General features: G+C 41.1%; 1 protein-coding gene across 50 annotated transcripts in view; it reads right to left on the bottom strand.

Moving 5' to 3' along the window:
• LOC122331512 (trichohyalin-like) overlaps nt 1-15200 on the bottom strand; it is a 590129-nt gene that overhangs the window by 551553 nt on the left and 23376 nt on the right. For 18 of the 50 annotated variants that reach the window (XM_043228947.1, XM_043228958.1, XM_043228951.1 and 15 more), the window contains exons 16-31: nt 12956-13003; nt 12524-12580; nt 11900-11947; nt 11515-11550; nt 10935-10982; nt 8639-8695; nt 8436-8483; nt 6129-6167; nt 5584-5631; nt 5309-5344; nt 5104-5151; nt 3185-3223; nt 2332-2379; nt 2036-2092; nt 1847-1894; nt 8-43 (exon numbers count right to left, since the gene is read on the bottom strand). In XM_043228947.1, the coding sequence (XP_043084882.1) occupies nt 8-43; nt 1847-1894; nt 2036-2092; nt 2332-2379; nt 3185-3223; nt 5104-5151; nt 5309-5344; nt 5584-5631; nt 6129-6167; nt 8436-8483; nt 8639-8695; nt 10935-10982; nt 11515-11550; nt 11900-11947; nt 12524-12580; nt 12956-13003 (741 nt within the window). The remainder of the gene's footprint in view (nt 1-7; nt 44-1846; nt 1895-2035; nt 2093-2331; nt 2380-3184; nt 3224-5103; nt 5152-5308; nt 5345-5583; nt 5632-6128; nt 6168-8435; nt 8484-8638; nt 8696-10934; nt 10983-11514; nt 11551-11899; nt 11948-12523; nt 12581-12955; nt 13004-15200) is intronic. The other 32 variants (XM_043228960.1, XM_043228950.1, XM_043228953.1 and 29 more) reach the window with 32 other exon arrangements.

The following is a 15200-nucleotide window of genomic DNA, read 5'->3' as shown; positions in this document are numbered from 1 at the left end:
ATATTACCTTTTTCGTTTCAGCTCCTCTTTGTATTGATATTCACTGTTTTAAAAGAAAGAATAAAAAATTAAGGACAACGTTAAAGTGCTTGGCTCTCCAAAGGAGGACTGTGGCTGTATGTATAAGTATTATAATTGGCATATTTAGCTGATAGCACAGTACAGAAAGAAATTTGTGTATATATATTGTGACGAGCGTCCCAAGCAGCCATCAGTGTCGCCCTGGTAACCAACGAGGAGCACGTGCATGCACTCGTCACAGGCTGACCGGTCTCAGCTGTTGCTCATCAGCGGGCCGGGATAAAAAGGCACGCTGTCAATGAGCTTTTGCCTCCATGACTGCTGGTATTAACGACTCTTCTCTTGTCCCCTGCAGAAAGCAGCGTGTAGACCGGTTAGTCGGCACCCCACGGCACGCATTCACTCTGCACCAAGAAGGAAGAGAATGAGCACCGTTGCCCGCGTATCCCACAGACTGGCACTTTCACCCGTATTTCTTTTGGTTTTTTTGGCTTTGTTGAATAAATCCACCCTACTTGCTGTGAGTTTCTTCACCCTGTCACGCTGGTGGAGAATGCTGGCAAGAGTGAAGAAACACCGGCAAGTGATCTCGTCTTCGCTTCCTTATATTTCTTTTTTTTTCTGCCCCCTTTTAGTTTACCGCGTGACGTAGCACTCCTCCCCTGCCATGGAGGAACTGATACAATGGCTCACCGAGGTTAGCATCTGCCAGCAACAAATCATGGAGCCCCTGGCTCCTCGACAGGGCGAAACAGAGCAGGAGGTCGCCGCCCTACAATCCGCTGCTGCCCAACAGATTCCACTGCCGGACCCCCGAGCCAAAGCCACCAAACTGCTGCCAAAAATATCCGCAGATGATGATACAGAGGCGTACTTGCAAATGTACGAGACAGCAGCCAACGCAGAGGGTTGGCACCCCGAGGAGTGGGCACGGATACTAGCCGCCCTCATAAACGGCGAGGCGCAGCGCACGTACTTCTTGCTTTCGTGCGAAGCGGCAGAGAGCTACCAAAACGTGCGCCGAGAAATCCTCTCCCGACTCAGGCCCAACAACACCAATACAACCAGGAGCCCAACCAAGGAAATTCCAGGCCTTAGACCAAGTGATGGTCCTCGTTCCCACAGCTGCCTGCAAGTTTCTGGCCACCTGGCAGGGCCCATACACAGTGCTGAAAAGGTTTGGGCCTGAAATATACCATCTACATCAGCTTGGACGATGCAGAGCAGACCAGCGATATAATATCAACCTCTTAAAGAGATGGGTAGGGAATGGGGACCAGCTTGCTGCCCTCGCTACTTCTGATCTCGTGGTTGTGTACGTCAACGCCCATCTCTCGGCTGCCCAGAAGGGGGAACTCCAGCACCTGATTGGTCGGTTCTCTGGCGCGTCTTCCCCTTACCCCAGGCAGACCAACGTAAAAGAGTATGACATCCGGATGGCCCCAGCAGTCATCGTCTAGCAACTGAGGCTCGTCGACAAGCTATTGAGGATGAGGTCCAACAGATACTGAATTTGGGGGTAACTGAACCATGGTGTTTTTCTCGATTGCTGGGAATGGTTCAGTACATACAGTATTGACCATGGACCTCACCAATGGATACTTAGAATCAGCTAATCCTAAAACCACTTTCTCCACTCCCAGTTTTCATTGGCAGTAGCGGACCCTTCCCTTTGGCTCTCACGGTGTGCAAGCTACCTTCCAAAGGATTTAAGCCATTATTTGTGTGTTTTTTATAAAGAAAAAACGTTTTTCTGTACAGTTTTGAAATATAAAACTATTGTTAAGGACTGAAAATATCCATATATTCTATTCTAATACTATACCTTGCTTGAACACGCTCAGAATTCTTCTTGTGTTGTTCCAGTTCCTGACTTGAATTAAGAATATAGCATAAAAATACAAAATATAAAAAAATACACTATTAAACGCAACAGATGAAAGATGATTTAATTATAGCACTGTTATTCCCATCAATGATTATAATACACTATTAAGTTATTACTTTATATTACCTTTTTTGTTTCAGTTCCTCTTTGCATTGTTTCAGCTCCTCTTTGTATTGAAATTCACTGTTTTAAAAGAAATAATAAGATGTATACAGTAATACAATAACACATGAAAAACAAAAATACAACTTTAAGGACACTATTGAAGGGCTTGTCTCTCTAAAGGAGGACTGCGGCTGTATGTATGAGTATTATAATTGGCACAGTACAAACAAAATTGTATATACATAGATATAAATATATAAACTATTGCTAAGGACTGAAAATATTAATATATTATATATTCTTTTCTAATACTATACCTTGCTTGAAATTTCTCAGAATTCTTCTTGTATTGTTCCAGTTCCTGACTAGAGTTAAGAAATATATCATAAAAATACACAATATAAAAAATACACTATTAAACACAACAGATGACTGTTACAGTTCTGATATGTGGTAAGAAATGTTTCCTGTACCTTTAAAATATATATATCAGAGAATTAAAGAAAAATTACATGGACATAAAGTACAAGGGATAATTAAAAAAACGTGAATGGTATCATAATCAGGCAAAACAAGGACAGGAAAATGACCAAAACCAAGAAACACAGGAAGAATTAGGGGGCAAAATATTATACAAAAATCTACACTATTTTAATAGTTCTGTGGGATAATGTGAGAGACACCTATCAAATTCAATATATTGATAAAAATGTGATCTACTGTCTATGGAAACCTTAAGAATATAATCGTCATAGTATCTTTTTAATAGCATTATAATTTGATGTGATATGATCACATTGTCTGAGCTGATTTGCTGAAGAATTCCAAAGGAATTCCTTTAATTTGACACAAAAATACAACAAAGAATATTGTTTGCATGTAGCATGTTGATTTTGTGTTTTATGTATGTAGTTCTGTATCTTTCTTTGTGTCTGTGAGTCAAAGCATCTGTGACCCGTGCTCTTTCACACTAGAGTTTATGGTACGTCAAATACATTACACTGTACATCCATTAAAATCAACTGAGCCTATAATAAATTATAGTAACACTATTTTTTTTTGTCAGTAATGGTAGCACCATTGTAACGGGGGAAACAGTATTATGTAATTTCCATAAATGATTATGATAAACTATTAAGTAATGTTATAATTGACATAAGTTTATATTACCTTTTTTGTTTCAGATCCTCTTTGTATCGATATTCATTGCTTTAAATAAAAAGAATACATATGTATACAGTAATATAATAACACGTGGAAAACAAGAATACAACTTTAAGGACGCCATTGAAGTGGTTGTGTCTCTAAAGGTGGACTGTGGCTGTATGTATAAGTATTATAATTGGCAAATTTAGCTGATAGCCCAGTACAGAAAGACATTTGTGTGTCTACTGTATATATATATATATATATATATATATATATATATATATATATATATATATACACACACACACATACAGGCTCCTCGGACACACTGCTCCAATGAGAGAGAGCATTTTTAGCACAGGGACATAGTTTGGACTTTTTCCACCTTTTGTCACTACTAATAAATAAAAGTACCCTCTGGGGTTTTTGTTTGAGCTCTCCATTTCATGTGATTCTTCTCCGCGTGACACTGGTGGAGAATGCAGGCAGAAGAGTGAAGAATCACCGACAAGTGATGGGGGTAAGAAGAGTTTTTGTTCTCATTTTCTCTGTTTTCCTGGTTCTGTCAGTTAGTCGAAGCGCTCCTCCCCCAACATGGAAGAAGCATTACAGAGGTCAGCATCCACCAACAGCAAATCGCTGAGCACCTTGCCTGTCGCCAGGGTGAGACTGAGAAGGAACTTGTGTCTCTCAGAACAGCTGCGGCTCAATGCGTTCTGCTGCCTGACCGCCGTGCCCAAGACACCAATCTTCTGCAAAAAAAGACTGTCCACGATAATGCAGAAGCATATATAGAAATGTTTGAGACAACTGTGAATGTTGAGGGATGGCATCCTGATGAGTGTTAGCTCCCCTCCTAATGGGTGAAGCCCAACGCGCCTATTTTTTCTCTCCTATTCAAGGCGGCAGATAAATTCCCTCTACATGCTACGAGCCCATGCCCACCGAGGGCAGGACAAACACAACTTGGATCACACGTCCTGTTTGGGATTCGGGAAGTTCCTCAGGCCTCAACTGGCTTCACCTCCTTCAAACTCCTCTTCACCTCCTGGATGTTGCCAAGGAAGCCTGGGAACAGCAGCTGTCAGCCTATCGGAGAGTGGTCAAACACATCAAAGAGATGAGGGAGAGGATCGACTGGGTCATGCCATTAGTTCGGGAACACCTCCGCAATGGCACAACAGGCCCATCAACACCAATTCAACCAGGCAGCCCAACCATGGGAATTCCAGCCCGGAAACTGAGTGATGGTCCACGTTCCCACAGCTGCCTTCAAGTTTCTGGCCACCTGGCAGGGCCCATACACAGTGCTGAAAAGGTTTGGGCCTGTAACATACCATCTACGTCAGCTTGGACGATGCAGAGCAGACCAGCTATATCATATCAACCTCTTAAAGAGATGGGTAGGGAATGGGGACCAGCTTGCCACCCTCGCTACTTCTGATCCCGTGGTTGTCTATGTCAATGCCCATCTCTCGGCTGCCCAGAAAGGGAAATCCAGCAGCTGATCGGTCGGTTCTCTGGCGTGTCTTTCCCTTACCCCAGGCAGACCAACGTAAAAGAGTATGACATCCAGACGGCCCCAGGACTCATCGTCTAGCAGAGACCCTACCGTGACCCTGTGGCTCGTCGACAAGCTATTGAGGATAAGGTCCAACAGATATTGAATTTGGGGGTAATTGATCCATAGTGTTTTTCTGGATCACTGGGAAGGGCTCGGTACATATTGACCTAAAATCGCTTTCTCCACCCCCAGTTTTCATTGGCAGTACCGGACCCTTTCCTTTGGCTGTCACGGGGCGCAAGCTAACCTCCAAAGGACTTATGCCATTATTTGTGTGTTTTTTATGAAGAAAAAAAGTTTTTCTTTATAGTTTTGAAATATAAAACTATTGTTAAGGACTGACAATATCAATATATTCTATATTCTAATACTATACCTTGCTTGAACGCGCTCAGAATTCATCTTGTATTGTTCCAGTTCCTGACTAGAATTAAGAATATAGCATAAAAATATACAATATAAAAAAAAACCCACTATTAAATGCAACAGATGACAGATGATTTATTTATAGCACTGTTATTCCCATCAATGATTATGGTACACTATTAAGTTATGTTCTAAATTACTTCAGTTTATATTACCTTTTTTGTTTCAGCTCCTCTTTGTATCGATATTCACTGTTTTAAAAGAAATAATAAAATGTATACAGTAATATAATAACACATGGAAAACAAAAATACAACTTTAAGGACACCATTGAAGTGCTTGTCTCTCTAAAGGAGAACTGTGGCTGTATGTATGAGTATTATAAATGGCACAGTACAGACAAAATTGTATATACATAGATATAAATATATAAACTATTGCTAAGGACTGCAAATATCAATATATGATATATTCTTTTCTAATACTATACCTCGCTTGAAAGTTCTCAGAATTCTTCTTGTATTGTTCCAGTTCATGACTAGAGTTAAGAAATATATCATAAAAATACACAATATAAAAAAAATACACTATTAAACACAGATGACTGTGACAGTTCTGACATGTGGGAAGAAATGTTTCCTGTACCTTTAAAATATATATATCAGAGAATTAAAGAAAAATTACATGGACATAAACTAAAGTACAAGGGATAATTAAAAACACATGAATGGTATCATAATCAGGCAAAACAAGGACAGGAAAATTACCAAAACCAGGAAACACAGGAAGAATTAGGAGGAAAATATTATACAATAATCTACACTATTTTAATTATTCTGTGGGACAGTGTGAGAGACACCTATCAAATTCAATATATTGATAAAAATATTATCTACTGTCTATGGAAACCTTGGGATTTTTTTTTTGTCAGTAACGGTAGCACCATTGTATCGGGGGAAACAGTAATATGTAATTTCCATAAATGATTATGATAAACTATTAAGTAATGTTATAATTGACGTAAGTTTACATTACCTTTTTTGTTTCAGATCCTCTTTGTATCGATATTCATTGCTTTAAAAAAAAAAAAAAAAAAAGAATACAAATGTATACAGTAATATAATAACACGTGGAAAACAAGAATACAACTTTAAGGACGCCATTGAATTGCTTGTCTCTCTAAAGGTGGACTGTGGCTGTATGAATAAGTATTATAATTGACATATTTAGCTGATAGCCCAGTACAGAAAGAAATGTGTGTATATACTATATATATATATATATATATATATATATATATATATATATATATATATATATATATATATATATTGTGACGAGTCGGCTGCCCCTCCCCTTTATTGTCATCATCACCCCGTCCTTTATTCGCCGTCCTTCACCAGGCTCCCGACGGGAGTGGGTGTGTTCGAGAGGAGGGACGTGGTATTGGTCAGGTCTGGCGGCGTGTGACGAGGCACACCTGAAATGCATTTAGCCTCGTCACCGTCGCCGTTAAATGCCCTGCGCGCCTCTCCTCGGGAGACCGGTCTCTTCCCCCGTGCATGCACGCTGGTGTCCTCGTGGGTCCAGGAAGGGTGCGTGAAGGAGCTCGTCCCGCCGCTAGAAAAGGCGGCAGATAAATTCCCTCTACACGCCACCGAGGGCAGGAAAAACACAACTAGGATCACACATCCTGTTTGGGATTCAGGAAGTTCCTCAGGTCTGGCTTCACCCCCTTCAAACTCCTCTTCGCCTCCTTGATGTTGCCAAGGAAGCCTGGGAACAGCAGCTGTCAGCCCATTGGAGAGTGGTCAAACACGTCAAAGAGATGAGGGAGAGGATCGACCGGGTCATGACACTAGTTCGGGAACACCTCCGCAATGGCACAACAGGCCCAACAACACAAATACAACCGGTCAGCCCAACCATGGGAATTCCAGCACTGAGACCGAGTGATGGTCCTCGTTCCCACAGCTACCTGCAAGTTTCTGGCCACCTGGCAGGGCCCATACACAGTGCTGAAAAAGTTTGGGCCTGTAACATACCCTCTACATCAGCTTGGACGATCATATCAACCTCATAAAGAGATTGGTAGGGAATGGGGACCAGCTTGCCACCCTCGCTACTTCTGATCCCGTGGTTGTCTATGTCAATGCCCATCTCTCGGCTGCCCAGAAGGGGAAATCCAGCACCTGATCAGTCTGTTCTCTGGCGTGTCTTCCCCTTACCCCAGGCAGACCAACGTAAAAGAGCACGACATCCGGACGGCCCCAGGACTCATCGTCTAGCAGAGACCCTACCGTGTCCCTGAGGCTCATCGACAAGCTATTGAGAATGAGCTCCAACAGATGCTGAATTTGGGGGTAATTGAACCATGGTGTTTTTCTCGATCGCTGGGAATGGTTCAGTACATATTGACCATGGACCTCACCAATGGATACTCAGAATCAGCTAATACTAAAACCGCTTTCTTCACCCCCAGTTTTCATTGGCAGTACCGGATCCTTCCCTTTGGCTGTCACAGGGTGCAAGCTACCTTCCAAAGGATTTATGCCATTATGACTCAGTTTCCCACAACCCCATGCCTTGGGCCAATTAGCCCTGCCAGGCGTTTCCCATCACCACGCCCTATATAATGAACTTCCTCACAGACACTCACAGCGAAGTCTTGTTTGTTCCTGCTGCAATTCTGAGCATTCTTCTTTGTGTTTGATTACCTGTTGCTGATTTGGATTGTCTTTGTTCTCTGATTGTTCTCTGCCTGTCTACTGACCTTCTGCCCGTTCCTGACTCTAATTATAAGCTGCCCGCCTCGACCTTCTGCCTGGTATCGTTTACATTTATGATCATCCCTGTATTGTACTTACTGCTCCTGTTTGACCCTGCCTGCCTGACCACAATTAAAGTCTTGTCGCACATGGATCCGAATGTCTTTGACCCTTCCTTACACTACCTCTCTAGTAAGTTGTTCGGGTATTTTTTCTTTGTGCAGTTTACTGGTTTTGTTTTCTTCCCCCGTGGAGTTTTTATTTTTCCAAGTACTCCTTTCTATTGTTTGCATTGTTAACTATACCTCGGTCCGAGAAGAACTTTTGTTGAAATAGTTTTTTTTTTTTTTTGTGCAAAGATTTTTTATTAAATCTACATTTCTTGGAGCTCTGCCTAAAGTGTTTCATTTGGATGCAACACTACTCTCCTTGTGGCTAAGTGGTAAATTGCTTGACCACCACACCAGAGACCTGAGTTCAAGTAAGGGTCGTGACAGTTTTTCTGTACAGTTTTGAAATAAAAAACTATTGTTAAGGACTGAAAATATCAATATATTCTATTCTAATACTATACCTTGCTTGAGCGTGTTCAGAATTCTTCTTGTATTGTTCCAGTTCCTGACTAGAATTAAGAATATAGCATAAAAATACACAATATAAAAAAATACACTATTAAACGCAACAGATGACAGATGATTTATTTACAGCACTGTTATTCCCATCAATGATTATAATACACTATTAAGTTATGCTCTAAATTACTTCAGTTTATATTACCTTTTTTGTTTCAGTTCCTCTTTGCATTGTTTCAGCTCCTCTTTGTATTGATATTCACTGTTTTAAAAGAAAGAATAAAATGTATACAGTAATACAATAACACATGGAAACAAAAATACAACTTTAAGGACAACATTGAAGTGCTTGGCTCTCTATAGGAGGACTGTGGCTAGATTTATAATTGCCATTTTTAGCTGATAGCACAGTACAGACAAGAATGCGTGCATACATACACACACACACACACACACACACACACACACACACACACATATATATATATATATATATATATATATATATATATATATATATATATACGTGTGTGTGTCGAGCGCCCCGAGGAACCAGCGGCGCCCTGGCAACAAACATGGAGCACCTGGATTCACTCATCGCAGGTTGTAGCTGTGGTTCGTTCCCCTCTGACTTGAATAGGCCACGAGGCACGCCAGAGGGGTGAGTATGAAACTGCTGACAATAACATAATTTTTCTTGTGTTCCCTAGACAGCAGCGTGTGACCAATCAGCCACCACTGCACCACAGCGACCAGAAAGATCTGTAGAGCACTGCAGCACCTATCACACCCTGGGACTTCACCCTCCGGGGTATTTATTTAGAGCTTTCTCTTGCCACGTGTTTCTTCACTCCGCCACACTGGTGGAGAATGCAGGCAAATTTGTGAAGAAAACACCGGTAAAGAGATCTTGTTTTCACCCCAAAACTTTTTTCCATCACCCAACAGTTCGCTGGCCAGTTGAGCGCTCCGTGATCAAGGATCTACCGGTACCTGTGCTGCTGGGACGAGAATGGCCAGGATTTGACCACCTGCTAACTGCTGCCACCCAGCCTGCCAGCCCTAGAGGGAACTGTCGACGACAGAGGCCGGCCAAGGGACCTTCATAATCAACACTGCCAATAGCAGGAGAGACGGTGAGTCCCCCTCCCAAAATTCTAATCTGTTTTATGATGTGTTTCAGAAGATTACAGGAGGGGTTCAAACAAACCCTTAAGTAAATGCTGCGGTGGGTGGTGACAGAAGACAGGAGGGACTGGGATTTAATGATACCCCACGTGCTCTTCAGGATCAGGGAAGCCTCAACTGTTTTTACCCCCTTCATGCTCCTCTTTGGCCGGCAGCGCAGAGGCCTCCTGGATGTCGTTAAGGAGGTGTGAGAGCAGCAGCAGGCAGCCCATCCGACTGTGATCGAGCACGTCAAGGAGATGAGGGAGAGAATCAACCGTGTCATGCCATTAGTCTGAGAACACCTGAGTAAGGCACCAGAGGCCCAACAACGGTTGGTACTCGCTCCTACGGCCGCTTGCAAATTCCTGGCAGGGGCCATATGCTGTCAAGGAGCGAATTGGGCCCGTCAAATATTGTCTCCATCAACCTGGCAGATGCCACCCTCCGCTTTTGCAATGACTTTCGTCAACTGAATGAAGTATCTGAGTTTGACGGCTACCCCATGCCTCGGGTGGAAGAGTTTCTTGACTGAGTGGGAAGGGCCTGATATATTTCATCACTTGACCTGACAAAAGGGTACTGGCAGGGTAATGTCCACACCCAGCGGCCACTGGCAATATCGGACCCTTTCCTTTGGTCTGCACGGGACCATGATGGACATCTTCCTCCACCCCATCAAGCCTACGCAGCCAGGTATTTGGATGACGTCATCATTCACTCAGGCATGGGAAAATCACATTGACCGTCTGCGGAGGGTGCTGTCCGAACTTCAATGGGATGGGCTTACGACCAACCCACGGAAATGTCATCTGGCGCTCTTCGAAGCCCAGTACCTGGGTTTCCAAGTCTGGAGGGGCCTCATCCGGCCACAGGAGAAGAAGGTGGAAGCACCTCGGCCCCTAACCAAAACCCAGGCATGAGCCTTTTTTGTGGTTGGCGGGCTATTATAGGTGTTTCATCCCCAACTTCTCCTCTCTAGATGCCTCCCTGATAGATCTGACCAGGAATTGGAAGCCAGAGAAAGTTAACTGGACCCCCGCTGTGAAAGAGGCTTCTGGGAAGATCACTCATCACAGGGTGATCGGTTATTTAGAGCACTCTCTTGCCGTGTGTTTCTTCACCCTGCCACAATATGTGTATGTGTGTGTGCATGTGTGTATATATATACACATATATGTCATTAAGAATGAAGGTGAAATTTTGAAGGCAAAAAGGGGTCCAACTTAACAATAATAAGTTGTACCTATTTATTCCTTTATTTTTTTAAATTTAAAACTATTGCTAAGGACTGAAAATATCAATATATTCAACATTCTATTCTAATACTATACCTTGCTTGAAAGTGTTCAGAATTTGTCTTGCTTTGTTCCAGTTCATGACTAGAATTAAGAAACAAAGCATAATAATACACAATATTACAAAAAATACACTATTAAGCACAATGGATGACTGTGACAGTTCTGACATGTGGTAAGAAATGTTTCCTGTACCTTTAAAATATATATCAGAGAATTAAAGCAAAAGTACATGGACATGAACTAAACTACATAGGATAATTAAAAACATGTGAACAGAATCATAATCAGATGTTTTATGTATGTAGTTCTGTATCTTTCTTTGTGTCTGTGAGTCAAAGCATCTGTGACCCGTGCTCCTTCACACTACAGTTTATGGTACGTTAAATACAGGTACATTACACTGTACATCTATTAAAATCAACTGAGCCTATAATAAATTATAGTAACACTGCATTTTTGTCAGTAACGGTAGCACCATTGTAACGGGGGAAACAGTAATTAATTTGATTACTTGTTACTGGCAAAAAAGAATGCCATTTATTTATAACACCGTTACTCCAATCAATGATTATAATACACTTCTATGTAATTTTATAAATGACTTTTATATTACCTTTTTAGTTTCAGCTCCTCTTTATATCGAAATTCACTGTTTTAAAAGAAAGAATAAAATGTATACAGTAATATAATAACACATGAAGTGACACCATTGAAGTGCTTGTCTCTCTAAAGGTGGACTGTGGCTGTATGTATTATACAGTACAGACAAGAACATACATACATACATACACACACACACATATTAAGAATAAAGGTGAAATTTTGAAAGCAAAATAGGGTCCAACTTGATAATAATAAGTTTTACTTCTTTATTCCTTTAACTGTGTTTTTTTATGAACAAAAAAAGTAATGTGTTTTTTTGTACAGTTTTAAAAAATAAAACTATTGCTAAGAACTGAAAATATCAATATATTCTATATGCTATTCTAGTACTATACCTTGCTTGAACACGCTCAGAATTCTTCTTGTATTGTTCCAGTACATTACTAGAATTAAGAAATATAGTATAATATTAAACAAATACACTATTGAGTGCAGCAGATGACTGTGACAGTTCTGACATGTGGTAAGAAATGTTTCCTGTACCATTAAAAGTATACATCAAAGAATTGAAGCAAAATTTCACAGACAGGAATTAAAATATAAGGGATAATTAAAAACACTGCTGAGCTGCTTGTTTATGAATATTAATCACATTGTCTGTGCTGATTTGCTAAAGACTTCCAAAGGAATGTAATTTTAACACGACATTACAAGAATATTGTTTACATGTAGAATGTTGATTCTGTGTTTTATGTATGTAGTTCTGTATCTTTCTTTGTGTCTGTGAGTCAAAGCATCTGTGACCCGTGCTCTTTCACACTAGAGTTTATGGTACGTCAAATACATTACACTGTACATCCATTAAAATCAACTGAGCCTATAATCAATTTTAATAAGACTTTTTTTTTGTCAGTAACGGTAAAAATGCTGTTTATGTAAAACGCCATTATTCTCATCAATGATTATAATACACTATTAAATAATGTTATAAATGACTTGAGTTTATCAGTTTATGTTACCTTTTTTGTTTCAGCTCCTCTTTGCATTGTTTCAGATCCTCTTTGTATCGATATTCACTGTTTTAAAAGAAAGAATAAAATGTATACAGTAATATAATAATACATGGAAAACAAGAATACAACTTTAAGGACACCATTGAAGTGCTTAGCCCTCTAAAGGTGGACTGTGGCTGTATGTATAAGTATTATAATTGGCATATTTAGCTTGTTGGACCGTGTATATATATATGTGTGTGTGTGTGTGTGTGTGTGTGTGTGTGAGGACTGAAATTTGATATTAATAGGTTTTATATTTATGCCTTTATTTGTGTGATTTTTATAAACAAAAACAAAATAAACCAAAAAAGTTTATGTGTTTTTCTGTATGGTTTTAAAATATAAAACTATTGTTAAGGACTGAAAATATGAATATATTCTATTCTAAAACTATACCTTGCTTGGAAGTTCTCAGAATTGATCTTGTGTTGTTCCAGTTCATGACTAGAGTTAAGAAATAGAGCATAAAAATACACAATATAAAAAAAATACATTATTAAGTGCAACAGATGGTAGTGGCAGCTCTGACTTGTGATAAGAAATGTTTTTCTGTACCTTTAAAATTATAAATCCGTTACCTTGGAGGTTACCGGGCCATCTCCTCCGCACCACTCTAGGGAGGTCTCTAGTCAGTTCTAGTGATCATTTCTGAGCATTTACCATTTTATTCTCTTCCTTGTTACTGCACACTTCAGGGCACCTGCTTCTCAGCCCAAGACACCAGCCCAGAAAGGCAGCCCATACCAGAAGCACTAAAAATTAGCGAGGTAGGTAGCCTGTACTCGGAAAGCATCCAAATTTTACAACATACACTCTAACAACCATCAAGTCATTCTCCAGCTCCGCTGGTTGCGCATTCACAACCCACACATCTCTTAGAAACTTGGACAAATTCTGCAATGGAATGCCTACTGCCAGAACCACTGCCTAATAAAACGTCCACGAGCACCGATTACCTCCTCGCCTCTTGCTCCAGAGTATTTCCCCTATCTCAACCCGAATCTGAGGCCATGAATGCTTACATTAAGGAAGAACTGGCTATGGACTTTATTTGCCCTTCTACATCCCCCGCCTCGGCTGGATTCTTTGTGAAGAAGAAAGATGGCGGCTTATTGCCTTGCATTGACTATTGGGGCCTGAATGATATCATTGTAAAATTTTGTTACCCTCTGCCCCTAGTACCAGCCATGCTTGAACAACTCCACCTACACCAAGCTTGATCTGCATAACGCATACAACCCGATCCGCATTCGGGAGGGTGATGAGTGAAAAACTGCTTTCTCCACCACAAACAGTCACTATGAGTACCTTGTTATGCCCTTCGGCCTTTCCAACAGTCCATCCGTCTTTTGAATGACTTCATGAATGACATCTTCAGAGACATGTTAAACCGTTGGGTGATCGTGTACATCGATGACATATAAATTTACTTCTACACCCTAGAGGCTCATGTCTGAGCTATTCTGTGCCGCCTAATTCAGAATCGACTTGTAGTCAAAAAGAAGAAGTGCATGTTTCATTGCACCAGCACATCATCCCTGGGATACATCATAAACCATGAGGGAGTGGCAATGCACGAAAGGAAAGTGAAAGCCATGCTGGAGTAGCCCAGACCCCAAACTCTAAAAGAACTTCAACGATTCCTGGGGTTTGCTAACTTTTACTGACGCTTCATATGCAATTACAGCATCATCACAGCTCCCCTCAACTCCATGACCAAATGACAATCCAGCTGGCTAATCTGGTCCCCTGATGCCATGGAGGCTTTTGAGAACCTGAAGCTACACTTCACTTCAGCCCCTATACTACGACACCCAAATCCAAAAGGAACCCTTCATCGTCAAGGTCGTTGCTTCAAGCACAGGAGTGGGAGACAATGTTCACCTGGACTCCTTCAACCATTGCCTCTACCCTGACGACCCTGGTTGCGCATTGCCCAACTCTCAAGGCAACATGCCCATTCTCACCATTGTAGACTGTTTCTCCAAAGCCTGCCATTTGATTCATCTTCCCAAAGGGCTCTTTTAGCATGGAGCTTACCGGGCCATCTCCTGAACTCTATGTCCCATACTGCCTCTTCCCTGGGGCTGAGTATGCACACCTGTCCCCTTCGCCACGCCCACTGCTCATTAGTCCCCCTATTTTAAGGGAATAGTCAATTCTATCGAAGTCTTGATTTGCTATGGTGATCATTTCTGAGCATTTACTATTGTATTCTCTGCCTTGTTACCACCTTTGGACTGTGTATCTAGCTCTCTGATTGTTCTCTGCCTGCTCATGACCTTTTGCTCATCTGTTCTGATACCTGGAGTGTCTCCCTTGCTCTGTTTTGCCATTGTTTTGACCCTGCCTGTACGACCACTCCAATAAATGCTGCACATGGATCCCACTGAGCCTAGCGTCTCGTTACAATATCAGAGAATGAAAGCAAAATTACACGGACAGGAACTGAACTACAAGGGATAATTAAAAACATGTGAATGGATAATCTACTAATCTACAGTATTTTAATGTTTCTTTGGGACAATGTGAGAGACATCCATTAAACTCAACTGAGCCTATAATAAATTATAGTAAAACTGCATTTTTTGTCAGTAGGGGTAGGACTATTGTAAAAACAGTAATTCATTTGATCGTTACC

The sequence above is a fragment of the Puntigrus tetrazona genome, unplaced genomic scaffold, assembly GCF_018831695.1.
Source record: "Puntigrus tetrazona isolate hp1 unplaced genomic scaffold, ASM1883169v1 S000000001, whole genome shotgun sequence".
NCBI lineage: Eukaryota > Metazoa > Chordata > Actinopteri > Cypriniformes > Cyprinidae > Puntigrus > Puntigrus tetrazona.
Note: the sequence above shows the minus strand (reverse complement) of the source record. Positions and strands in the feature narration are given on the sequence as shown.